Here is a 26,918-nt window from a genome sequence, read left to right on the forward strand (position 1 = left end):
CTTAAAGTTTGCTCAACATTAAAAATATAATAAATGTCAATGCCAACCTGTTTGTCAAATAGATTGGACCTAGAGCTTCAACACGACTGCCTGGGACTTGAGGAGGGCATTTTTTTTTTTTTTTTTAATAATAGCTGATCTTAGATAATCCCTGAAAATCTTCAAACATCCCTTGTGAAAATGAGAGACCAGAACAGAAATGTGATTATTTCTAGATGATATGCAACTGAACTTGAAGCCAGATGCTCACATTTATATTCAAGAAGAATGTGGGTGTCTACTTATGCTAGGTGTCGGGAATATGAGGGATATGAAGAAAAGCAAGTCTCAGTCCCTTCTCTATGAGCGAGTAATCTATTTAAGGGAAATGAGATGTAAGCTGTAATAATCTGTGCTGTGAGGGAAGCATGCCATTTACTGCCTATTTACAAGTATTGGGTCAAGCGCTTTATACAGAAAAACGGCAAGGTAAAGGGTATTATCCCCATTTCCAGGGAGGAGGGAAACTTGTCCTGGGCTGATGGCTTGTTTATTAGTGCAGCTTAAATGCAAACCCAGGTGGTTCTAATGCCAGACTTGTGCCCTTTCTCCTACATTTTACTATCAACCAAACAGAATGTCATTTGGCAATTAATGGTTTAACTTATTAGGCATGCCTTCACAGGAGTTAAAGGTTTATGTAGGTAGCTCACCAAGTTGCATGACATTTTGAGACAATTATTTTTGACCTGAGGAGATTTGGAAGAATCTTGAGCAAATCAAATCTAGAAATCAAAGCAAATATGTAATAAACATTTAAGAAATATTAGGTATTATTATTGTTGTCAATGTTGCATTAAGATTAGGCTGGCATGAAACATTAGAATCTGTTCAGTGCATGGAGCAATTACATTAAACACAAGAGTATACTCTATCACCTACTCAAGAGTAGGGTAAAGAAATAACCATGAAACCAGGTGATAAGAGTTTCTACAGCACTGATTGCAAATATTTATCTTTGTGGCCCCAGTAATTTTGAGAGCGGTACATAGTGGGTCCTCAATAAATGTTGAATAAATGAATGTTTTATTTTGCTGATTTTTAAAAGATTTTTCTACTTATAAAAAATAAAAGGAAAGTACACAACAAAACCTTTCACCCATTTATTGTGCCTTTATGTTTCTGGGCTAAGGCTTAAGGATGGTGTTCAGGTTGGCGATAGAAGAGTCCTAGTTATCATTTGGCTCGATTACTTGGGAATAAATAATGGTTTTGGATTTTGACTTGGCTACTTCAAAATGCCTGGATCAGGTCAGCAAGAGTTAATGTGATGTGTATACGAAAGAACTAGTCTTAGATGAAGTATTTACGATGGAGAAAGTAAGAACACAACTCTTATTTTGTTTTGGTCAGGGCTTAGTTGGAATATTGTGTGCGGTTGTGGGAAATGTACTTTAAGACAAATATAAAGCAACTAGGACACATTTAGGGGCAACTTGGATGGCAACAGGCTAATAAAATCTGAATGTTTGGAGGATAGGACCGTGCAGCTTATGAAAAGACTTAAAGGGCTGAGATAATAGTCTTGAGATATTAGGAGGGCTGTCTTATGGAAGAGGAATTTAGACTTGTTCTCTGTGGCCCCAAAGGAAGCAACTAGAAACAACAGACTCTGGGAAGTAGATTTTGCCTTACAAAGAAGAGTTTTCTATCATACTTGCCCAGAAATATAGTTTTCTTTAGAAAGTGTTGAATTACCAGCCTCTGAAAGTGTGTGAATATTTGCCAGGTAACTACTTGATGGAGCCATTGTAGAGGAAATTCAAGGGTAGCACGGGGACTGGATTTCACAAACACCAGAGTCCTTCCCAATCCTGAGCATCTCAGCAACTGCTGGATTATCTTTCCAGGCTTTGCCTCCACCTCAAGGAGGTGGGACTGGTCACCAGGGTTGGAATATACTTTTGGGGGAAGAATGCTGGATGGCAGGAGATGGAAAGAATCCACAGTGGCAGAGCAGTTGCTTTGTCCATTCTAATTCTGGTCTGCCATTTTTTATTTTGACTTTTCTATACACTGCACACACCTGCTTTAGACTTTGGGAACTAGGAGGCCCAGAGACTACAACAATGTGATTTGTGATCTTCAACTTAGAACTTCAATATCTCGTGCAATTGGGTTCTTAGAAATGTTATTTGACAATGATGTTATCAGGTATTAAATATTGTCAGGCTCCAACTGTATGACAGTCTAACTTGGCTACTCTAATTTTAGGTTTATAAAACTTGTGGCTGCTTCCTTTCTCTGGAGGAAGACAGAACTTGAGTCATTTCCAAAATTGCAATGAGATAGAAATTCCACCTGAAAGATAGAGAACCAATAAAAAGGTTCCACACATCCAAGTAGTCTTAAAAATTACCCACATGGTAGATGCACTGCTCCACCAGCTCTGTGTCAGGTTGGAATCTTCAACTGTTCAGATACTCTTAAGCTTCTCTGACCCCTTTCTACCCACTAAAGAACTGAATGTGAATGACAGAAGGTTTTTGCTCATAGGTTACAGCTAAACTCCTTTAGTGACAAACAGCAAGTATTCCAGCAAAAGGAGCAGGAGGTTGACCACTTTATTGTTTTTCTCAGGGCAGATATTGTGAGCTCATGCAGCATGTAATCTTCAGTGACCTCAGTTATTACATCTAGGAACAGGTTTCTCTCTAACCATTTATAGAACTATAAACAGCAGGAAGGCATGATTTATAGACCAAGAGGCATTGTAAGCATGGGATTTGCCAGCAATTCATATTCCCCCTCTCATCGTGGATACACTGCCCATCTCTTGGAAAGGACACTGAAACCTTGGCCAGAGCCTGTTAATCCTATTTACTTTCATGGATTGATGTCAAGGGTATCAGGTCCACGGAGATTTTCAAAACTCTGCAAAACAGGTTCAGTGGAAGATGTGGCTCAGTTCAGAGTAATCCTTTTGGGCCAGGAGTTTTCCTAGGCACCAGCAATCATCTGAGCCTACTTTGTAAGGATTGCTTCTCTTGCTTCTCATTCATACACAGCAACAAAGTGTCTGATGGGAAGGTTTCCTTTACAATTGTGCGTTTTATCCAAATCTCCAGGCTCTTCTATAATTAAATTTTGATTGCTGTGTAGTTATTTGAACTTCTGTGAATCTCTGTTCTACTGAACAGTAATAATGTCTGTTAACATTATTAATTTGGCTATAGGTATATATATAAAATATGTTTCTTATGTTCTTTTTTTTTGTTGTTGAGACAGAGTCTCGCTTTTTCACCCAGGTTGGAGTGCAGTGGCTCAGTCTCGGCTCACTGCAAGCTCCGCCTCCCGGGTTCACACCATTCTCCTGCCTCAGCCTCTCCGAGTAGCTGGGACTACAGGCGCCCGCCACCACGCCTGGCTAATTTTTTTTTTGTATTTTTAGTAGAGACGGGGTTTCGCCGTGGTCTCGATCTCCTGACCTCGTGATCCGCCCGCCTCGGCCTCCCAAAGTGCTGGGATTACAAGCATGAGCCACCGCGCCCGGCCGTTTCTTATGTTCTTAATACATTGCTTCATAATGCACCATCTCAGGAAGATCTAGTCTGTTGCAAATTTATGCAGAAGTTGAATATTTTTGTTGTTTTCTCACCACCACCGTCATCTATCTGCTAACCAGATACTATTCCCTCTCTTCCCTGTTTCCATATCTTTTATTCCATTAAGAAGTGGCTTAATTCCTGACTTGTTTTCCTCTAATCATTGCTAAAACATTGGTTGATAATGGTTTAAATTAAGGTATCACTTCTCACAAAAGTACTTGTATTTTAATAAGAAACTTTTAAAGTTAAATATTCAAAGTGCTGACTCTCCATGGTTAAATTTTAGGCAGTGGAAAAAATAGTTTTTGGTAAAGATAAAGGGAGTTGGGTTGATTACGCAAGACAAGCAGCATTCTCACTTTGCTTCAGATATGTGGGTATGGTGACAGGCCTGACAAATCCCTCCTTTTACAGATAAATGCAGAGATTACACTTTTGTGCTTGTGTGAAGAAAAGTAAAAGAGAAACCAGTTGGGACATTGTTTGGGCCAGGGAGAAACAAGATCCAGTACTTTGGCAATTTATTTAGGCTTTTGTTTTTATTTTGAGGGGCAGGTGGCGGGTAAGGGAGCTTAAACTAAGTTCAAGGAGCTGTGGAGAATCCAGAGATGAGAAATTATAGCCTCTACTTTCCACGGATTTATATACTGTGTTGTGGGGAAATCAGATATGTTCATTAATAGACTGACCTGAAGGCAGAATGTGAAAAGGGCTATCACAGAAGAACAACTAACATGCTATAGATACGTGTAGTCCAGGCTGGGCGTGGTGGCTCATGCCTATAATCACAGCACTTTGGGAGGCCAAGGTCGGCCTCAGGTCAGGAGTTCAAGACCAGCCTGGCCAACATGGTGAAACCTTGTCTCTACTAAAAATACAAAAATTAGCTGGGTGTGGTGGCTGGTGCCTGTAATCCCAGCTACTTGGGAGGCTGAGGCAGGAGAATTGCTTGAACCCAGGAGGTGGAGGTTGCACTGAGCTGAGATTGCACCACTGCACCGTAGCCTGGGCGACAGAGCAAGACTCTGTGTCAAACAAAACATAACAAATCAAAACAAAACAAAAACCAAACCAAACCAAAACAAACCAAAAAACCAGAAATGTATAGTCCATTCCCAATGGGATATCTGAAAAGGCTTCTTATAGAAAGTGGAACTTTAAAACAAATTGTACTTTGAACATTTGTGCTATTGAAAGAAATAACTTGAGCAAGGACCTGCACTCTATTTCAAGAGGGAAACTTGGCTTACTTGAATAGAAGATAAAGGGGAGTGTTGTGCTGTAGGCTAGAAAATTCAATAAGGATTCCACCCCTGCAGGGCTTTGAGTGTTTGGTGGAATATTTTAGACTTTATTCTCCTCATATTAGGAAGGCATTTAAGATTTGAGCAGGAAAGTAATATTCTTTAAAAAAGTGTCTCCAGCCAGGATGGATTAAAGTGATGGAATGATATGCTCATTTGTCCACCGTTTGGGGAAGGGTGGAAGACTGCCTCTAATTCATAAGATGTGCATTGTATCTACAGAAGGAAAATAAGCAGCATATCTTAATGCATAATCTTCGTCCCATATATGCGTTCCTTTTTTTATCTTGGAGCAAGTATTTGGCAGCCAAGTCTTTAAAGTAATAAGAGCAAAAGATATTTGGAATAATTGTTTCAGAACCATTATTTTGCACAGACCTATGAGCAAATAGGATCGAGCTAAGGCATTTATCATACTGTGTGGTTCTGCAGAGGCTGCCATGCTATTATATATACTTTTATCTCGGGTAAAACTCTGTGGCTGCTGCTGCCACAATTACTCAAAGACCCGAAGTGTCAAAAAAATAATCTAAATAGCAAAGTGAGAGTCAAGAGTTTTTCTGTTGTTTCTTGAAGTCTTAGAAAGATTGTTTCCTTTGTATTCCCTATATTCAGAATATAAAAGCCTCTCAGAAATCCAATCTTTACTAGGTCAAACATTTCAAAAGGGAGTAAAATTATTTTGCAGCTGCTTTTTAGTTTAAGGCATGTGCTTTAGGAACTTCCAAACCTTCCTCTTGAAGCTATTTATAAATAAGAAAAACAAAACAAAAAACTAAGTAAATGCCATATAATCCCAGCTACATTGTCCTCATGTAAACATCCTAACACAGCATGATGGAAAAAGTTCCAAATTGTGATCTCACAGATCTGAGTTACAGCCCTAGTTTTGTGAAAATATAGCTTGATGGGTTTGTCAAGTTTTGTATTTAATAAGGAATTAAGATTTTTAAAATGTGGTCTCTGTGCTATTCAGCAGTACTGTTTGCAAGCATTTTAAAAAAATAGAGACAGGGTCTTGCTCTGTTACCAAGGCTTCTGTGCAGTGGTGCAGTCATAGCTTAGCTCACTGCAGCCTTGAACTCCTGGGCTCAAGTGATCCTCCTGCTTCCTTTCGAGTAACGGATTCTACAGGTGTGCACCACCACATCTGGGCTAATTTTTTATTTTATTTTTTGTAGAGACAGGGTCTTGCTATGTTGGCCAGGCTGATCTTGAACTCCTGGTTTCAAGTGACTTTCCCACCTCTGCCTCCAAAGTGCTGGGATTCTAGGCATGAGCTTCTGTGCCTGGTCACAAGTATTTTTGACTCAGGACTTTAGAATATGGGGTGGCACATGATAAGATTGTATTTCCTGGTCAATGATTTTGAGGGGAAATGATCTGTATGACTTCTAGGTCAGAACGTTTAATGCCCAAGTGAGAATTTCCAGAATTCTCTTTCCTTCCGTAATTCCTGGAAATTTTCCAGAAAGTGATGGTTTTATAAGCCTGGGTGCAAGAGTGAGGACAATGAAGAGCAAACTCCCAGCTTACCCACAGAGAGCATGCACTAGGAGCAGGAAACCTTGGTTGTTTTAAGCCACTGAGATTTTTGTGGGTTATATGTTAACAATAGAATAAGCAAGCTTATTCTTGATTGACATAGTCTCTAAAGAGCGTAATGGTGATGAATGAGGGAAAGTTTCATACTTACAGAAGGTCTTCTTTTTTCTTAAATTAAAATTTTACAGACCTTTCTATACATAGACGTTAAAATTCTTTTAGGGGAAGCAAGCTTCCTATCAGCGGGAATATTGAAATGTGGACTGGGCAACCTCTTGATGGAGGTTGCTATAGAAATTGAAGAATAAATGGTGGTTAGAGAATTTCAAAGTTCGTTCTAGTTTAAAGGTATTTAGATTTACAATTCCTGAGAGTAACTCTTGCACCTTACATTTTTGCAGCAGGTATAGTTTATAAAGTGCTTTCTCCAGTGTTAACTTATTTGCTCTCCTGTGAATAGCAAGAAATTTTATGTACTGTGCTTTCCATGGAGACTTGCACAGGTGTTAAGAAAAATGTATTTTGTAGGAGAAGCAGGATAATTCTTTACCTGAATCCCATAGTGACCAACCTCAATCTTTTAAAAAAATTTTTTTAAAAAAATTTTTGTGGGTATATAGTAGGTGTTTATGGGGTACATGAGATGTTTTGCTCTAGGAATACAATGTGGAATAATCTCACCATGGAAAATGAAATATCCATCCCCTCAAGCATTATCCCTGTGTTAGAATCCAATTACACTCTATTAGTTATTTTACAATGTGCAAATAAATTATTATTTACTATAGTCAACCTGTTGTGCTATCAAGTACTAAGTCTTATTCGTTCTTCCTAGCTATTTTTTTTTCTGTACACATTAACTATCTCCACCTTCCCCTCAACCCCTCACGACCCCTCCCAGCCTCTGGTAATTATCCTCCTACTCTCTATCTCTGTGAGTTCAATTGTTTTGATTTTAAAATCTCCCAAATAAGTGAGAATATGTGATATTTGTCTTTCCCTGCCTGGCTTATTTCAATTAGCATAATGACCTCCAGTTCCACCATGTTGTTGCAAATAACAGGATCATTCTTTTTCATGGCTGAATAGTACTCCATTGTGTATATGTGCCACATTTTCTTTATATGTTCATCTGTTGATGGACACTTAAGTTGCCTCCAAATTATGGCTATTGTAAGCAGTGCTGCAACAAACATAGGAGTGCAGCTATCTCTTCAATATACTGATTTCCTTTCTTTTGGGTATGTACTCAGTAGTGGGACTGCTGGATCATATGGTAGCTCTATTTTTAGTTTTTTGAGGAACGACCAAACAGTTCTCCATAATGGTTGTACTAATTTACCTTCCTACCAACAGTGTACAAAGGTCCTCTTTGCTTTACATCCTCACTAGCATTTTTTATTGCCTGTCTTTCGGATTTAAGCCATTTTAACTAGGGAGAGATAATATCTCATTATAGTTTTGATTTGTATTTCTCTGATGATCAGTGATGTGATGTTAACCACCTTTTCCTATGCCTGTTCGTCATTTGTATGTTTTCTTTTCATAAATGTCTATTCAAATATTTGACCCATTGTAAAATCAGATTATTAGATTTTTCCCTTAGAGTTTTTAAGCTCCGTACATATTCTGGTTATTAATCCCTTGTCAGATTGGTAGTTTACAAATATTTTCTCACATTCTGTGGTTGTCTCTTTACTTTGTTGACTGTTTCCTTTGCTGTACAGAAGCTTTTTAACTTGATGTAATCCCATTTGTCCATTTTTGCTTTGATTGACTGTGTTTGCCTCAAGAAATTTTTGTCCAGACCAACGGCCTCGAGAGTTTCCCCTATGTTTTCTTCTAGTAGTTTTATAATTTGAGGTCTTAGATTTAAGTCTTTAATCAATTTTGATTTGATTTTTGTATATGGTGAGAGATAGGAGTCTAGTTTCATTCTTCGGAATTTGGATATCCAGTTTCCCCAGCACTACTTACTAAGGAGATCGTCTTTTCCCCAGTGTATGTTTTTAGCACTGTTGTCAAAAATGAGTTCACTGTGGTTGTGTAGATTTGTTTCTGGATTCTTTTTTCTGTTCCATTGGTCAGTGTGTCTGTTTTTATGCTAGTATCATGCTGTTTTGGTTACTGTATCTTGATGGTATAATTTGAAATCAGGTAATGTGATTCTTCTAGTTTTGTTCCTTTTGCTCAAGGAAGCTTTGGCTATTCTGTGTCTTTTATGGTTTCATGTAAATTTTAGGATTGTTTTTTCTGTTTCTGTGAAGAATGTCATTAGTATTTATATAGGAATAGCACTGAATCAATAGATTGTTTTGGGTAGTACTGACATTTTAATATACTGATTTTACAATCCGTTAACATGGAATAACTTTCCATTTTTTTGTATCCTCTTCAAATTCTTGAATCAATGTTTTATAGTTTTCATTATAGAGATATTTCACTTCTTTGGTTAATTCCTAGGTATTTAATTTCATTTGCGGCTGTTGTAAATGAGATTACTTAAATTTTTTTTTAGATTGTTCACTATTGGTATATAAAAATGCTGCTGATTTTTGTATGTTGATTTTGTATCCTGCAACTTTACTGAATTTATCAGTTGTAATAGTTTTTCGGTAGAGTTTTTAGGTTTTTCCAAATATAAGAGCATATCATCTGCAAATTAGGATAATTTGACTTCGTCCTCTCTGATTTGGATGCCCGTTATTTTTTGTCTCATCTCATTGCTGTGGCTAGTACTTCTTGTACTATGTTGAATAACAATGTTGAAAATGGGCATCCTTATATTCCAAATCTTAGAGGAAAGGCTTTCAGTTTTTCCCCATTCAGTATGATATTAGCTGTGGGTCTGTTGCATGTGGCTTTTATTATGTTGAGGTATGTTCCTTCTATACCTAGTTTTTCTAGGGGTTTTATCATGAAGGGATGTTGAATTTTATGAAATGCTTTTCCAATGTCAATTAAAATGATCATATAGTTTTTGTCCTTCATTCTGTTGGTATGATGTATCACACTGATTTATTTGCATATGTTGAACCATGCTTGCATCCCTGGGAAAAATCCCACTTGGTCATGATGAGTGATCTTTTTAACATATTATCGAATTTCATTTGCTAGTATTTTGTTGAGGATTTTTGCATCAATATTCATCAGAGATATTGGCCTGAAGTTTTCTTTTTTGATGTGTCTTTGTTGGTTTTGGTAACGGGGTAACACTGGCCTCACAGAATGAGTTTGGAGGTAGTCCCTTCTCTATTTTTTGGAATAGTTTGAGTAGGATTGATATTAGTTTTTCTTTAAATGTTTGGTAGAATTCAGCAGTAAAGTCATTGAGTCCTGGCCTTTTCTTTACTGGGAGAAATTTTATTATGGTTTCATCTTGTTTCTTGTTATTGGTCTGTTCAGGTTTTGGATTTCTTCATGGTTCAATCTTGTAGGTTGTATGTATCTCGGAATTTGTCTATTTCTTCTAGGTTTTCCAATTTATTGGTATACAGTTGTTCATACTAGCCACTAATGATCATCTGACTTTCTGCAGTATAAGTTGTAATGTCTCCTTTTTCATCTCTGATTTATTTGGATCTTTTCTCTTATTCTCTTAGTCTGGCCAAACGTTTGTCAATTTTGTTTAACTTTTCAAAAACCCAACTTTTTGTTTCATTGATATTTTGTATTGTTTTCATTCACTTTCACTTATTTCAGCTCTGATTTTTATTATTTATTTGGTTAATTTTGCGTTTGGCATGCTCTTGCTTTTCTAGTTCTTTAAGGTGCACTGTTAGCTTGTTTGAAGTTTTTCTTCCTTTTTGATGTTGTAGGCACTTGGAGGTATAAACTTCTCTCTTAGAGCTGCTTTTGCTGTGCCTCATAGGTTTTGGTATGTTTTGTTTCCATTTTCATTTGCTTCAAAAATTTTTTCAATTTCCTTCTTAATTTCTTCATTGACCCACTGGTCATTCAGGAGCATATATTTAATTTCCATGTATTTGTATAGCTTCCAAAATTCCTTTTGTTATTGATTTCTGGTTTTATTTCATTGTGATCAGAGAAGATGCTTGATATGATTTCATCTTTTTGAATGTTTTTAGACATGCTTGGTGACTTAACATATGATCTGTCCTTGGGAATAATCCATGTGCTGAGGAAAAAAATTTGTATTCTGTAGCTACTGGATGAAATGTTCTGTAAATATCTATTAGGTCAATTTGGTCTATAGTGCAGACTAAGTTTGATGTTTCTTTGTTTATTCGTCTGCAAGATCTTTCCAATGCTGAATGTGGGGTGTTGAAGTCATCAGCTATTATTGTATTGATGTCTATCTCTCTCTTCAGCTCTAATAATATTTCCTTTATATATCTATGTGCTCCAGTGTTGGGTGCATATATATTTAAGATTGTTATATCCTCTTGCTGAATTGACATCTTTATTATTGTATAGTGGCCTTTTTTGTCTCCTTGCACAGTTTTTGTCTTAAAATCTATTTTGTCTGATGTAAATATAGCTACTCCTGCTCCTTTTCAGTTTCTATTGGCATGGATTATCTTATTTCTCCCCTTTCTTTTATTGCTATGTGTGTCTTCATAGGTGAATTGTATTTCCTATATGCAACAGATCCCTAGGTCCTGTTTTTTTTAAAATCCACGCAGCCATTCCATGTCTTTTGATAGACTAATTTAGTCCATTTATATTCATTGTTAATATTGACAAGTAAGGACTTACTCCTACAAATTTTTTATTTGTTTTCTGGTCTTCTGTCCCTTCTTTCTTCTCTTTCTGCTTTCCTTTTAGTGAAGGTACTTTTCTTTGGTGATATGATTTAGTTTCTTGCTTTTCATTTTTTCTATATTCATTGTATGTTTTTTGGTTTGAGGTTACCATGTGGCTTACAAATAGTATCTTATAACACATTATTTTAAGTTGATAACAACTTTGCATAAACAAGCAAGCCAAAGGAAAGTTAATAAAGATGTTATGCCTTAATTTTGTCTCCTGATTTTTAACTTTTTGTTATTTCTATTTATATCTTATTGTACTTTCTATGTCTTGAAAAGTTGTTGTAGTAATTATGTTTGATTTGTCCATCATTTAGTCTTTCTACTTAAGATAATTTATACACTGCAGCTACAGTTTTTTAGTATTCTGTGTACTTACTATTACCAGTGAGTTTTTTTTTGTTTTTTTTTTTTTTACCTTCAGTTGATTTCTTATTGCTCATTAACATCCTTTCTTTCTGACTGAAGCACTCCCTTTAGCATTTCTTGTAGGACAGGTGTGGTGTTGATTAAATCCCTCAGCTTTTGTTTGTTTGAAAAAGTCTTTACTTTTCCTTCATGTTTGAAGGATATTTTCGTGGATATATTATTCTAGGGTAAACTTTTTTCCTTCAGCACTTTAAATATGTCATGCCACTCTCTCCTGGTTTGTAAGGTTTCCACTGAAAAGTCTGGTGCTAGATGTATTGGAGCTCCATTGTATGTTTTTTTTTTGCTTGCTGCTTTTAGGATCCTTTTTTTATTCTTGACCTTTGGGAGTTTGATGATTAAATTCCTTGAGGTTATCTTCTTTGGGTTAACTCTGCTTGGTGTTCTATGACCTTCTTATACTTGGATGTTGAAATCTTTCTCTAGGTTTGGAAAGCTTTCTGTTATTATTCATTTGAATAAACTTTTAACTCCTATCTCATTCTCTACCTCCTCTTTAAGGCCAACAACTCTTAGTTTTGCCCTTTTGAGACTATTTTCTAGATCCTGCAAGTGTGCTTCATTGTTTTTTTAAAATCTTTTTTCTTTTGTCTCCTCTGACTGTATATTTTCAAATAGCCTGTCTTTAAGCTCAATGAATTCGTTCTTCTGCTTGATCAGTTCTTCTATTAAAGGACTCTGGTGTATTCTTCAGTATGCCAATTGTGTTTTTCTTGTCCTTAATTTCTGCTTAATTATTTTTAATTATTTCAATCTCTTTGTTAAATCTGACGTATAGAATTCTGAGTTCCTTCTGTGTGCTATCCTGAATTTATTTGAATTTCCTCAATATAGCTACTTTGAATTCCTTTTCTGAAAGATCACATATTTCTGTTTCTCCAGCATTGATTCCTGGTGCCTTAGTTAGTTCATTTGATGAAGTTTTGTTTTCTTGGATGGTCTTGATACTTGTAGATGTTCGTCTGTGTGGGCATCGAAGAGATAGGTATTTACTGTTGTCTTCTCAGTTTGGACTTAGTACTTGTCCTTCTTGAGAATACTTTTTTTGAAAGGACTTGAGTGTTGTGATCTAAGCTATATCTGCTTTAGGGGGCACCCCAAGCCCAGTAACGCTGTGGTCCTTGCAGACTCCTAGAGGTACCACCTTGATGGTCTTGCACAAGATCTAGAAAAATTATCTGTATTACCAGGCAGATATTTTTGTTCTCTTCCCTTACTTTCTCCCAAACAAACACAGTCTCTCTGTTCTGAGCCACCTAGAGCTGGTGATGAAGTGACACAAACTCCCATGAGGCCACCACCACTATGATTGTACTGGGTCAGACCTGAAGGCAGCACAGTACTGGGTCTCACCAAAGGCCTACTGTAACCACTCCCTGGCTACCGCTTATGTTCACTTAAGGCCCTGGGACTCTACTGTCGGCAGGTGGTAAAGCCAGAGAGGCTTTTGTCCTTCCCTTCAGGGTAGCAAGTTCCCTGAGGCCCTAGGTATTTTCAGAGGTGTCGTCTAGAAGTCAGGGACTAGAGTCAAAAACCTTAGAAGTTTACCTGGTGTCCTATTGTACTGCAGCTGAGCTGGCACTCAAATCGCAAGATGCAGTGTTTCCCACTCTTCTCTCCCCTTTCCAAAGGAAGAGGAGCCACATCCCATGATGTGAGTGGCAGTGGGATGCTCTTTTATAGCCATATTGCATGTTGGTCTTTTATAGCCACACTCGCTTTTCTCTCACTCTCATCCCCTCCTTCACCACTGGCAACCATTAATTGATTTTTCGTTTTTATACTTTCCTTACTCCAGGAATGTTTTGTAAGTGGAATTACACAGTATATAACATTTTGGCATTGACTATTTTTTTCCCCTCTCTGTGTAATTCTCTGAAGATTCATCCAAGTTTGATCCATTTTATTGCTAAGTAGTATTCAAAGTAAGAAAGTACCACAGTTTGTTTAGTAATTCACCCACTGAAGGACATCTGAGTTGTTTCTAGTTTTTGGCTATTATGAACAAGCTGTTATGTAGGTTTTTGTATGCAGGTTTTTCATTTCTTTGGGACAAATGCCCAATAATGTAATTGCTGGGTAATAAGGTAGTTATATGTTTCAGCTGCCATACTTTTGGCTATAACATTTTACATTTCTAGCAGCAATGTATGAATGATCCAACATCCTCATCAATATTTGATGTTGTCACTTTTTTTATTGTAGTCATTCCAATAGGTGTGTAGTGATACAATGTGCTTTTACTTTGCATTTTCCTAGTGGATAATGATATTGAATATCTTTTCATGTGCTTAGCCTCCTGAGTAGCTAGGACCAGAGCCATGTGCTACCACCCCCAGCTAATTTTTAAAAATTTCTTTTTGTACAGAAGGGTTCTTGCTATGTTGCCCAGGTTGGTCTGGAACTCCTGGGCTCAAGGGATTCTCTTGCCTCCACCTCTCGAAGTGCTGGAATTAGAGGCATGAGCTACTGTGCTAGGCCAGTGGTATTGTTTTAATTTTGGTGTTCGTGTGTCTGTTGCTAATATATAGAAATACAATTGATGTAATTTTATCTTCTGCCCTGTAACTTTGCTGAATTCATTTATAGAAGTTCTCTCTTTCTTTTTTCCTTTTTCTTCCTTCTCTACCTTTGTTCCTCCTCTTCCTCCTCCTCCTCCTCTTGCTCCTCTTCTTTCTGTAGATTTTCTGGGATTTTCTACACAATCGTGCCACCTGGAAATAGGAAGTTTTATTTCTTTCGTTCTCTCTTGTGTGACTTTTGTTTACCTTTTTTGCCCTTTGCACTGGCTTGAACATCCAGTTTTATGCTAAGAGCATTATTATTAAGAACATTGAGAGTAGACAGCTTTGCCATGTTCCTGTTCTGAGGAGAAAAACATTCAGTTTTACCATCAATGTTAGCTATAGGCTTTATGTAGATTTTCTCTACTGAGTTGTGAAATTTCCTCTCTATTCCTATTTTTATAAGAACAACTTTTTTTGAAAAAAGATATGGGGTCTTGCTATGTTGTCTCAAACTCCCGGACTCAAGTGATCTTCTCACCTCAGCCCCCCAGTAGCTTGGACTATAGGAGTCCCACACCAACCCAGCTAGAATGAATATTTTAAAATGCTTTAAAAATTTTTGCATCGGTTGATTTCCTTTTTCTTCTTCAGCCTATATGATTTTTCTTTTTTAGCCTATAAATACAGTGGATTATATTGATTGAATTTTGAAGGTTGAATCAGTCTTGCATCCTTGGAGTAGACCCCACTTGGTCATGGTGTGTAATTCTTTATACATATTGCTGAATTCTGTTTTCTAATATTTTATTAAGAATTTTTGCATCTATATTTGTTAGGAATATTGGTATGCAGTTTTCTTTTTTGTTGCTATCTTTGTCTGATTTGGTATCAGCGTATTACTAACTTCATAAAATGAATTGAGAAATCATCTCTCTTCCTCTTTTTCTGGAAGAGATTGTGTAGAATTAATGTTAATTCTTCTTTAAACAGTTGACAGAATTTCCCAGTGAAACCATGTAGTCATGGAGATTTCTTTTCTGGGAGTTTAACAATTACAGATTCAATTTCCTTTATAGTTATAGGGCATGAAATTTACTTATTTCAAATTGGGTGAGTTGTAGCAGTTTGTATTTTTTGAGAAATTTGTCCATTTCATCTAAGTTGTCAAATTCATGTCCATAGCATTGTTTGTGGGGTTTCCTTGCTATTTTTTTGATGTCTGCAGGGTCTGTAATTATATCTTTTGCTTTATTCTTAATATTGTCAATTTTCTAGGAGTGGCAGGCTCGCTGGTTTGTTCTTAATATGTGTATATTTTTAGTTACACAAGTTATATGTTGGTACATTTTTGTGATAGAATTCTAACCATCCAGAGTATGAAATATAAGGAGTAGAGTTCTCTTTCATTATCTTCTGCACCTGTTCCTCTCATTCTCCTTCTTGACTCAGAGGTAAGGAAAGTGAACAGTTTGGGGTATGTCTTCCGGGACTGTGACTCCTACCCCTAAGTAATATTTGGTCACCTGGTGGACATTTTTTCCCTGACTCTTCAAGGATCAGAAGGAGTTTTGATGATGAAACTGATGGTGGGGGAAGTCAAAGAGGAACAGAGGAAAGCCAGAGGGGGAGGTCAGAGGGAGGAACAAACAGCCATCTTTGTCTGCTACAAGAGGAGGCTGCTTTGATCTAGTGTCCCCGCATGTTTCACGCATGAAGGCTATGACTGCAGGGGCAGATGTAGAATGGGCTCTGTTGGTGGGGTACCAGATGAAGGAGTCCACAAGCCTAGCTTCTGGAAAATATCTGATCTTTCAGCAAATTCTGTTGTCTCTTCCTACAAAATACACCCAGAAGATGACCACTATCCATTATTTTCACAACTAACATTGTGATCCAAACCAGTCTCATCTCTCTCCTGGATTATTGCAATAGGCCCACTGTTCTCTCTGATTCGGCCTTTGCCTTCTAAAAGTCTATTCTCAACACAGTTACCAGAGTGATCTTTTCAAATGTAATTTCTCATGCAAAACTCTCCAAGCTTCCCATGTCACTGAATCTAAAACTAATCAATTATCTAGACCTAACTACCTGTTTACAAGGCAATGCAGCTCATAGGGGAACATCTAGATAACATCACAAGAATACAATTAACCATTTCCAAACTGTGGAAAATTCTAGAAGATAAATTACTTAGTTTTTTCCAACAGGTAAATGCCTTAAAAAGGGAGGGAGAACTGTTGTAGTCTAAAAGATGTATCGACCAATCACAATGTGTGGACTTTGTTTGGATCTTGATCTCAACAATACAGTTATACAAAGATATTTTAGCATATTTGGAGGAAATTGAGTATGGCTTGGTTATTAAATTATGTAAAAGAATTATGATTAAATTCATTTGGTGAGATAATGATATTTCTGTTATGTTTTTTAAAAGTTCATATCTTTGTAGGTACGTACTGCTGCATTCAAGGAGAAATGACATAATGTCTGGAATTTGCTTTAAAATACAGCAAGTCCCCCACTCCTTTATGTCAAACACCTAAATAAAAAGAAATGAACAAAAGACTAAAAGTGTGTGTGTGTGATGGATGGAACAAGAATGGCAGAATACTGATAACTGTTGAAACTGGATTATGTGTACATGAAGCTGCATTCCTATTATACAATTCTCTCTACTTTAGTGTGAAAATTTCTACCACACAAAAAAATGCTCTTTGGCCCCTCTTTTTTAGGGATTCTTTAAGAAACTGGAGATTTAATCTCGTCAGCAGTTTTTTACAAGGCTACATTTGCCCTGTCTTCATTCTCCTTCTACCTGGGGACAGTCTGCAGTGCCCTTTCAAATTTGGGCCCATCTTGGTCCTCTGGGTGTTTCTACTGCTTTTTTAATGCACTGACTTCTGGAAGTCCCCCTCACACTTGTCAACTAATAGTCCCACTGGATTGGGGCCACTGCCCCAAATGAGGTGTCTCTAATTTTAGATTGGAATCAGGAAGATCCAGATGGGTTGCCACTTATAACTGGTATACATTTCAGCCCGTGAGCAGAGATGTGCAGGAAATAGTATGGAATTTTCTTATATAACTCCATTTAATTTGTAATTTAAGCCTTGGTTCTGTTGGTGTCCTGTTTGGATTTCCACCCCTCTCTATTTGGAAATCATATGGGGCTGAGGTTTTGAGGGTGGGGTGAGAGCATAGTCTCTGGTTATTGGAGCATACAGCTGAAGTTTAGATGCCCATCAGCTCAGTTGCAGGGGCGTCTTTAGGTGGTGTGGCTCCTATGCCATGTGTGAGACAGGTCGCCATGATTCTGCCTGTACGCATAATACAGCCAGCCCTTCTTGAAGATTTTGCCACGTGTACCTCTTCAGCCACATTTTAGAGGGCTCCTCTCCTCCATAGTTTGAAGATCCCTCTCTCTCTCTGACCTAATCAGTACCTCTCAACACTGTAGTAGAGTAAGAAGGGGGCATGCCTAATTAAAAAAATCCTACTTCCGTTATATTTCTGCTAACTTTCCTCTTTCCTATAGAGTTTGAGATTTTAGAAATAAAAGTCAGGTGGGGTGTGGTGGCTCGTGCCTATAATCCTAGCACTTTGGGAGCCTGAGGCAGGAGGATAGCTTGAGGCTAGGAGTTCAAGACCAACCTGGGCAACATACTGAGACCCTGTTTCTAAAAAAAAAAAAAAAAATTAGCCAGATGTGGTGGCTTTTGTCTGGTGCCTGTTGTCCCAGCTACTCGGGAGGCTGAAGTGTGAGGATCACTTGAGCCTAGGGGTTGAAGTGACCTATGATCACACCACTGCACTTCAGCCTGGGCAACAGAGGAAGACCCTATCTCTGAACAAACAAAACAAAATAAAAACGACAACAAAAAAAAAAAAGGAAGAAAAGTCGAGATGATTAACATGCTATTGCTGCTTTCAGCCCTGCCGTACCCCTCCTCTGAGCAATGAACACAAAGCCTGCTACCTGCTTGAGTCCAGACGGGAAAGGGTGAAAAAAAAGGAGAAAAGAAAAAAATTAAACAGAAACATGTTGACATCTCAAAATATTCTGCCACATTTGAAATACGGGAGAGTTGAATTCATTAGAGGACTTTTATTGGAAAAAAAGGAATTGTCCTTGTCTCTGCAGTTGCATAGACTGTGTTGAACCTAGGTCCACAGAACGCTGTGATGTCATCATTGAGGTCAGAGAATCTGCTGTGGGGCTGGTGACCTTTGAACCTTAACAGCCCTGCAGTGTAGTGAGCACTGGGCAGTGCTGCTCCTTCACTAAGTGGTCTGAGTTCTTTAGCTATTTAGGAGATTCAACTACGTTTATTCGTACTGAATCTTTTTAATGAATTTCCTGAGAGCCAAGAAGGATCAATCTGCAGGAAAAAGGGGGAGGTGGACATTAAGCATCTTCTAGAAACTCTTCTAGCTGATACCATGAAACGACGACAAAAGAGGAAACATTTGGAAAATGAAGAGTCTCAGGAAACCGCTGAGAAGGGAGGAGGTATGTGCGGGGCAAACTGTCCGGGGCACGAGCGTCACTGGCCAGCCTGAGCCTTCTTTTTTTATTTTTTCTTTTTTTTTGAAATGGAGTCTCGCTCTGTCGCCCAGGCTGGAGTGCAGTGGCATGATCTCGGCTCCCTGAAAGCTCTGCCTCCCCGGTTCACGCCATTCTCCTGCCTCAGCCTCCCGAGTAGCTGGGACTACAGGCACCCACCACCATGCCTGGCTAATTTTTTTTTGTATTTTTAGTAGAGACGGGTTTCACGTGTTAGCCATGGTCTCATCCTGATCGTCCTCGCCGAGTCTGCCTGTCCAGCCTGGTGATCTCACTGCAGCTCCGCCCCCACGCCTCCCGCCTCCCGAGTAGCTGGGACTACAGGCGCCCACCACCATGCCTGGCTAATTTTTTTTTGTATTTTTAGTAGAGACGGGGTTTCACTGTGTTAGCCAGGATAGTTTCGATCTCCTCACCTCATGATCCGCCCGCCTCGGCCTCCCAAAGTGCTGGGATGACAGGCGTGAGCCACCGCTCCCGGCCAGCCTGAGCCTTCTTTAGGTAGGAGGAACTGAGGAGAATGTACCACCTATGCAGTAGGGAGGGGGAGACCTGGCTGTTGGCTGACGCTGGCACATCCATCTTGAGGGTACCCGGATGTGAGATGGACAGGAAGTTCAGATGCTACTGGCACACAGAGAGCCAACCCTGCTGGGCTGAGAACTTTTGTTCTGGGGCTGCTGGTACCTGGAACTATGTCAGTCTCAGGCAGGTGGGGGATCCACTTATCAAGACCCAGTGATGCAGCCTTGAGTCTCGTCTTTCTCTCTTATTCTCTTTATTTGCTCTTTCCCTGGGGTGACTGAGGTGGAAGGTGTGAAGGGTGCTGGTAGAAATCTATGATTTGCACTATCCCTTTTAGCAGAAACGAAAGAGTAGCCCAATGAGTTAAAGGCCTTGTTGAAAAATATCTTGAGTAGTGAAATGCTTGTTAGAAAGTAGATTAAACACTTGTTTAGGGATGGCGTCATACTGAAACCACGGAGGTTTGTTTGCTTCAGCAGGAAGAATTAACCAATTAATCCAATAGAGTTTGTGAATCCACAGTGTGGGACTTCTCAGAGGAAATGAAGCACAGGGTAAGGGCCTTAGATCGCTGTCAATTTACTTCCCAGGCTGCATGGTAATGGCATGTATTAAATGTAAACAAGCCGCTTATCCTGAAAGGGGGATGGTCACATGCAGGAGACAGGGCAGAAAGGAGCCTGCCCCAGAGACGGCCCTGGAGGCATCTGCCCCAATTAGAGCTCAGCAGCGCCTATGAGGCCGAAGGTCATGAAGACCTGTAGATTGAGCCCTGGGAATGGAGGCGTGGAGAGTAGGCATGGAGAGCAGGGGGCTGGGACAGGAAGGGGAAGGCAATGGTTTTCCTCTCTTTCATCTACCCTTACATTTCAGAATGTTTTGTCTGTCTCTGTGTGTGTATGTGTGTCTGTGTGTGCACGTGCGTGTGTGTTTTGGGAGGGGGAGGACTGGAGATAATGGGAGCACAGTGGTGGGGTCTGTGGGGTGAACTTCCTATCACCATGCCTGGGCCTGGGCAACACTCAATACACATAACAGTGTATACCAAATTTTTCTTAAGGGTATTCTAGGAGACAGCCACTCATATGCCCACATATACTCTGATACAGAAAAAGAGTCACACACCTCCCCACACATAGTGCATATAGTTATATACACATATCGTTCCTCTATTACATACTCACACAACCCATGTGTGTGACAGTCTTTTCTTCCTACAGAGATTTCATATGTGGGGGGGTGTGTGTGTGTGTCTCAACTCTCACACAAACACAGCTACGTTAAACTATCTCTAAATGCCTCTTTAAGAGCCAGTTACACATCATACGTGCCATATCTGTAACACATTGTTACACAGGCCTGCTTTGCACAGACCACAATGAAACAAAGATTCACTATCATCCCCTTGCTAGGGTTGCCAGATAAAATACAGGATGTCCAGTTAAACTTGAATATCAGATAAACCACCAAAGATTTTTTAGTATAAGTGTGTCCCAAATATGGTATGGAACATACTGACACTAAAAATAAATATGACAAATATTGCATGGGACATACTTACACTAAAAAAATTATTTGTAATTTATCTAAAATTCAAATTTAACTTGGCATCAGCTATCTTTGTTTGCTAAATCTGGTGACCCTTATATATTCATAGTGAGCTGACCTATAATATACTTATATATTTCTGCTTAGTGTCTGTCTTCCCTGTCTAGAATGGAAAGTCCACTTAGAAGAAGGACTGTTTTGTTCAGTATTCCTAGAGCCTGTAAGAGTGGACTGGTGTCTGATTCATGGTAGCTGTTCATGAAATATTGCCAGATGAATGAATTAATGTACATTATAAATACAAGCCACACCATATAATCAGGAAAAGTTACATATTGCATAATTCCAGGGTTGTAAACACAAACTATGCACACAAACTCCACAGACACAGACACGTGTTTCTAAAATATACCCACACAAATCTACACATATCAAAGGCTATCTGATAGGTGTCACTCTTACACTTCAGACGTATTCATAGTCACCACACAGACCTATGTTCCTATTGATGCACTATCAAAATACCTGTTGACTGTAATTAAATACTGGAGTATCCACCAGAAGCCTGTCTCACAAACCATGTGTGTTCACTACACCTGACATATGTCAGCCACTCAGTAAATATTTGTTGGATGGTAAATGATGCACAAACATTCCCCATCCATCATATTTCTGTGCCCTTCATACCTTTCTCAGGAATGTCAAAGTCCCAAGAGGATGCCCTGCAGTCTGGATCCACTAGAGTGGCCAAAGGCTGGAGCCAAGTGGTGGGAGAAGTTACTTCTACCTCCGAATACTTCTCCTGTGTTTCTTCTTCATGCAAGCTCATCCACGGTGGTAAGGGTGCAGGGTTCCTTGGGCACGTGGCTCCTTGGCTGTGGGGTTCATTGGGCATGAAAATCTTTGAGTGTGGGGCTCTGTGGGCATGAGACTCTTTGGTTGCAGTGCTGCTTGGGTGTAAGACTCTTTGGGAGTGGGGCTTTTTGGGTTTGCGGCTCCTTCGGTGTGACGGTCTTTGGGTGTGGGGCTCCTTGGATGTGAGATTCTCTGGGTGTGAGGTTCCTTGAGCATGAGACTCTGGATGCAGGGCACTATGGGTATGAGACTCTGGGTGCTGGACTCCTTAGGCATGGGATTGGGTGCAGGGCTCCTTGGGTAGGGGGCAGGAGGCCCATAGATCCAAGGATGAGGCTAAGAAGAAACCCAGGGCAGTTGGATATGATCAGAGCTCTGCAGAGGTGTCTGGGCAAGATGACAGAGCTGTTAGAAGAGCATGGATATAAGCTCAGTGTAGGAGAGCATGAGCCCTGGTGTGCAGTCAGGCAGTCAGGGAGCAGAGGCCGGAAAAGTCTGCTCTTGGGGTGTAGGGCCACAGGACCAGATTAAGCACCTTCGGTGGAACTATTTGGGCTCTGCCTTTGCCTTCCAGAGAAAGACAGAGTTCCTCAGCCCAGGCCTCCAGCACTGCAGCTGGACTCTAGCTCAGGCTCACACACCTCACACATACAGCCACACGCTCCACAGGTACACTCTGTGCACACACACCACCCAAATGCATGACCCGCAGTGCCATTCTCCCACACTACCTCCCACATTCCACAAATAACACACCAATGATGGCACCAACTCACATCTTCATAGCACACACACGGTGCCGACATTCCATATAAGCTGCAGTCTTCACCACCATACTCCACACCCCTATATACGGACACCCCACCAACATCCCTACCTGCGAATGACACTAGAATCACTACCCCACAATATGAACAACAAATGCCAAACTCACCACACAGCTGCATCACACCACAGTCCCTGTCTCCTGCACCACACATATTCAACTTACGTTCCCTCAGCTCCTGGCATGGCCCATGCATCTGCTCATGTTTCTGATTTCCTTTCCCAGGAATCCAGAGAATACATCGAGGCAGCCCCCAGCCTCAATCACCCATGGCCCAGGTTCAGGAACGAGGAGAGACTCCTCCCCGCTCACAGCATGTCTCCTTGTCATCCCACTCATCCTATAAGACTTGTGTGTCCTCTCTGTGTGTAAACAAAGAGGAAAGGGGCATGAAAATATACTACATGCAGGTACAAATGAAAAAAGGTGTGGCTATCTCCTGGGAGACAGAGGAAACTTCGGAGTCCTTAGAAAAGCAGCCAAGGATGGAAGAAGTGACCCTTGCTGAGGTTGTGAGGGTAGGTACTCCCCCCTCTGATGTGTCCACCAGAAACCTCCTGTCTGACAGTGAGCCCAGCGGGGAGGAGAAAGAGCATGAGGAAAGGACAGAATCAGACAGCCTGCCAGGCTCACCCACCCTTGAGGACACACCCAGGGCCAGGACTCCTGACTGGCTGGTGACCGTGGAGAACGGCTTCAGGTGCATGGCCTGCTGCCGGTTGTTCACCACCATGGAAGCCCTCCAGGAGCATGTGCAGTATGGGATCAGAGAGGGCTTCAGCTGCCACATCTTTCATCTTACCATGGCTCAGCTGACAGGGAACATGGAATCAGAGAGCACCCAAGACGAGCAGGAGGAGGAAAATGGAAATGAGGAGGAGGAGGAAGAGAAACCAGAAGCAAAGAAGGAGGAGGAGGGGCAGCCCACAGAGGAAGACCTTGGTCTGAGGAGATCCTGGAGCCAATGTCCAGGCTGTGTGTTTCATTCTCCAAAGGACATTCCAAAGGACAGGAAGTGAGCAAAGCCTGGGTTGTGGATCTGCTGAGGGAGCAATGGCTTCCCTGAGCCAGTACTGTCTCCCCATTTCAGGCTTAGGTCTCTGTAAGGAAGATTTGGGGGCTTTATTGGCTCAGGGAACAATGGAGGGGGACATAACTAGGATCTCTGCTTCTTGCCTAGGCATCTGATAAAGTCTTGATTGTAAGTCAGGATTTGTCTTGACCTTTCCAGCTCCTGCAGGAAATTCTGAGAATTTCAAAGGTCGCGTTAACTAAGAATTGTCTTTCTTTGGTTTGATTTTCACACAGCAGGTGAGACTAATGGGCCAGAGGATACTGCAAGATGGTGTGGCCTTCTCTTGCAAGAGGTAAGGAGTGAGACTTCCAGTTTTCTGAGGCTGTGTTGTGAGGGCCCAGAGGAATCCAAGGGAAGGAGCTGCAGGGATGCACTGGGTCACCTGGTGGCTGTGCAGCTGCATCAACTTGTCGTGCACCTGGTGCTTCTGGGGAATTGTCCTCCATTTGCTTAGATGACAAGGTGAAGAGCATTGACTGGGAACTTTCTCAATGTCTGCATGATTGTCCTCAATTCTAAGAGGAAGCACTGCAGCTCTTCTAGGCAGAGAAAGCTCAGTGTAACCTCAAGGGCCAGGACTGGCCTGAAAGGACAGGGTGCCAGCAAGATCAGAGGTGTAGAGTCTGAGAGCCTTTGGCCTGAGCTGGGATCTCACCTCAGCCCATGGATATAGCCCTTGGGGAAAAGGGGAATTTGGAGAAGTAACAACATCATCATGATGAGATACCAAGAGACCTGGAAATGTTTCAGAACCTTCATTTTGCTGCATTTGATCTGGAAATGAACTCACTGTGGGGTGCATGACTCTGAGCTTTAAAACAAAGGTGAAGGGTAACTGACTAGCAATGCTTGTATTGTTTCTTGCCTCTTCCTGTTCTGCCTCAATTGTTTTCTTCACTTCCAGGGAGGAGAAAGAGCCATGGAGATAGTAGCAGACAGACTGCCCAAGGTATGAAGGAGATGAGGGACCAGCACTCAGTCTAACATGTAAACATCATATGTAATAAAGGTTGTGTTTCAAACCTTCCCTGGATATATTATTTAATTAACAAATTAATCTACCTATCTATTCATCATTTTCTTTTTTTTTTCCTTTTTCTTTTTCTTCTTCTTCTTCTTTTCTTTTTTTTTGAGATGGAGTTTCACTTTTGTTGCCCAGGCTGGAGTGCAATGGCGTGATCTTGGCTCACTGCAACCTCTGCCTCCCGAGTTCAAGTGATTCTCCTGCCTCAGCCTCCCAAGTAGCTGGGATTACAGGCATGTGCCAACACACACAGCTAATTTTGTATTTTGTTAGTAGAGACGAGGTTTCACCACGTTGGTCAGGCTGGTCTCAACTCCTGGGCTCAAGTGATCTACCCGCCTGGGCCTCCCGAATTGCTGGGATTGCAGGCGTGAGCCATGGCACCTGGCCCTATTCATTATTTTCATCTATCTGTCTAGTGGTTTGTGAAAGAAGTTTTACATCAGCACTAAAGTTATCTACCAGCCTTTTCCAGAGGCAGCAATACCCAAGCTCCTGGGTTCTGTGTGACAATTTTTTCAAGGCTGGATACCACATTTCATATGAGACCATGACAAACTCCACTACATACCTATGTTTCCATCATCCCGCTTTATTAAGCTTAGCATTTTTCTATGTTTGCTTCAGATGGCTTTGAAGTAAAATTGATTACAAATACAGCCATAGTCCCCTGTTCCATTGCCTTACATGTGGATTTTGAGTATTTTTTAATACTTCTGTGCATGTTTTATACTATTATGTAAATATATAAAATGTTTTGAATACCTTGAAAGTTTCACATACTATTGTACTTCATTATTAGTTTACAACTTGTTTTTATTAAAAAACAGGTTTTTAAGGTTATCCATTGTCATACACATATCTGTAGTTAACTAATTTTTACTACTGTATTATAGTTCATTCTATCAATATGCCAACTTTTAATTTATTGTCTCTTTGATGATATTTTAGTTGCATCCAGATTTCCTCTATTACCACAGAATGTGAGTCTCTCTCTAGGATGTACACCCAGACATCCATTGCTGTGCTGAATTATATAGATATTTCAGTTTAGTAGTTACTGCCATGGTGTATTTCTTTCTTTGTTCAAGCATTTTTTTTTCTTTCTTTGTTGTTCAATAATGATTAATGCTTTTCTCCACAAATGTTATACACAATTTTTATTCGATGCAGTCCAAGATATCTTTTCTTTTCATTCTCCTTGTAAATGGTATGTTTTTTCTATTATATCTTAGAATTGGTTATTACTGATGCATATTTTAAATTTTCATTTCACTTCTAACAACCTTTTTGAAATTTTTCGGGTGTAAGTATTTCCGTATAGTATTCTGTATTTTTCTATATTCAATCATATTAAATACAAATAAAAAGAATTAGTTTTTTTCCTTTTTATTTCTAGACAGCACTTTTGTTTTTCTTCTGTTACTGAACAGGCTAGGACCTCTGCTACAATATAAAATAATAGTGACCATAAAAATAACCTAATTTTTTAAAAAAGGTGAGAATGATTGTTGAATTTTATGTGGGTTTGATGCATCTATTCAGATGACTTCATTCCTTTAGTTGTTAATTTTGTGTAATGCATCATAGGTTTTTGGATGATGAACCATCCTGGCCTCCCTGAAATAAACCTCATTTTACCATTATTGTTTTCTTTTACTAAACTGTTGAATTCACTTTTCTATTAAGAAATTTAGGATTTCTATGACCATTCACAAATAAAATCAGAGTGTAATTTTTTTTCTTACATTACCCTTGTCCATTTTTTTTTTAATACCAAAATTAGCTATCTCCTATGCGATGATTTTTTCCCTATCATCCCTGAAAGAGCTTCTATGGAATGGGAGTTCACTTAATCCTTTTTTTTTAAATTTAATTTTATTTTAAGTTCCAGGATACATGTGCAGGCTGTGCAGGTTTGTTACATAGGTAAACATGTGCCATGGTGGTTTGCTGCACCTGTCAACCTATCACCTAGGTATTAAGCCCCACATGCATTAGCTATTTATCCTGATGCTCTCCCTTCTCCTTCCCTCCTAACAGGCCCCAGTGTGTGTTTTTCCCCTCCCTGTGTCCATGTGTTCTCATTGCTCAGCTCCCACTTATAATTGAGAACATGCAGTGTTTGGTTTTCCGTTCCTGTGTTAGTTTGCTGAGAATAATGGCTTCCAGCTCCATCCATGTCGCTGAAAAGGACATGATCTTTTTCCTTTTTATAGCTGCATAGTATTCTATGGTGTGTATGTACCACATTTTCTTTATCCAGTCAGTGCAGGATTCACATGCTGTGTGGATTCTTTTTGGTGGGCGCCACCGACTGCAGCTGTTTGTAGTTGGCCATCTTGGCCCCTCCCCTC

General features: G+C 39.9%; 1 protein-coding gene across 1 annotated transcript; it reads left to right on the forward strand.

Moving 5' to 3' along the window:
• The first annotated feature begins 18,506 nt into the window (after positions 1–18,506).
• FAM170A (family with sequence similarity 170 member A) lies at positions 18,507–23,825 on the forward strand. The gene is made up of 4 exons (XM_003259875.4): positions 18,507–18,654; positions 21,478–21,618; positions 22,688–23,477; positions 23,771–23,825. Exons 1-4 carry the CDS (start codon positions 18,585–18,587, stop codon positions 23,775–23,777), a joined length of 1,008 nt encoding a protein of 335 aa, XP_003259923.3. The 5' UTR covers positions 18,507–18,584; the 3' UTR covers positions 23,778–23,825.
• The last annotated feature ends 3,093 nt before the right edge of the window (positions 23,826–26,918 follow it).

The sequence above is a fragment of the Nomascus leucogenys genome, chromosome 2 (genome assembly GCF_006542625.1).
Source record: "Nomascus leucogenys isolate Asia chromosome 2, Asia_NLE_v1, whole genome shotgun sequence".
Taxonomy (NCBI): domain Eukaryota; kingdom Metazoa; phylum Chordata; class Mammalia; order Primates; family Hylobatidae; genus Nomascus; species Nomascus leucogenys.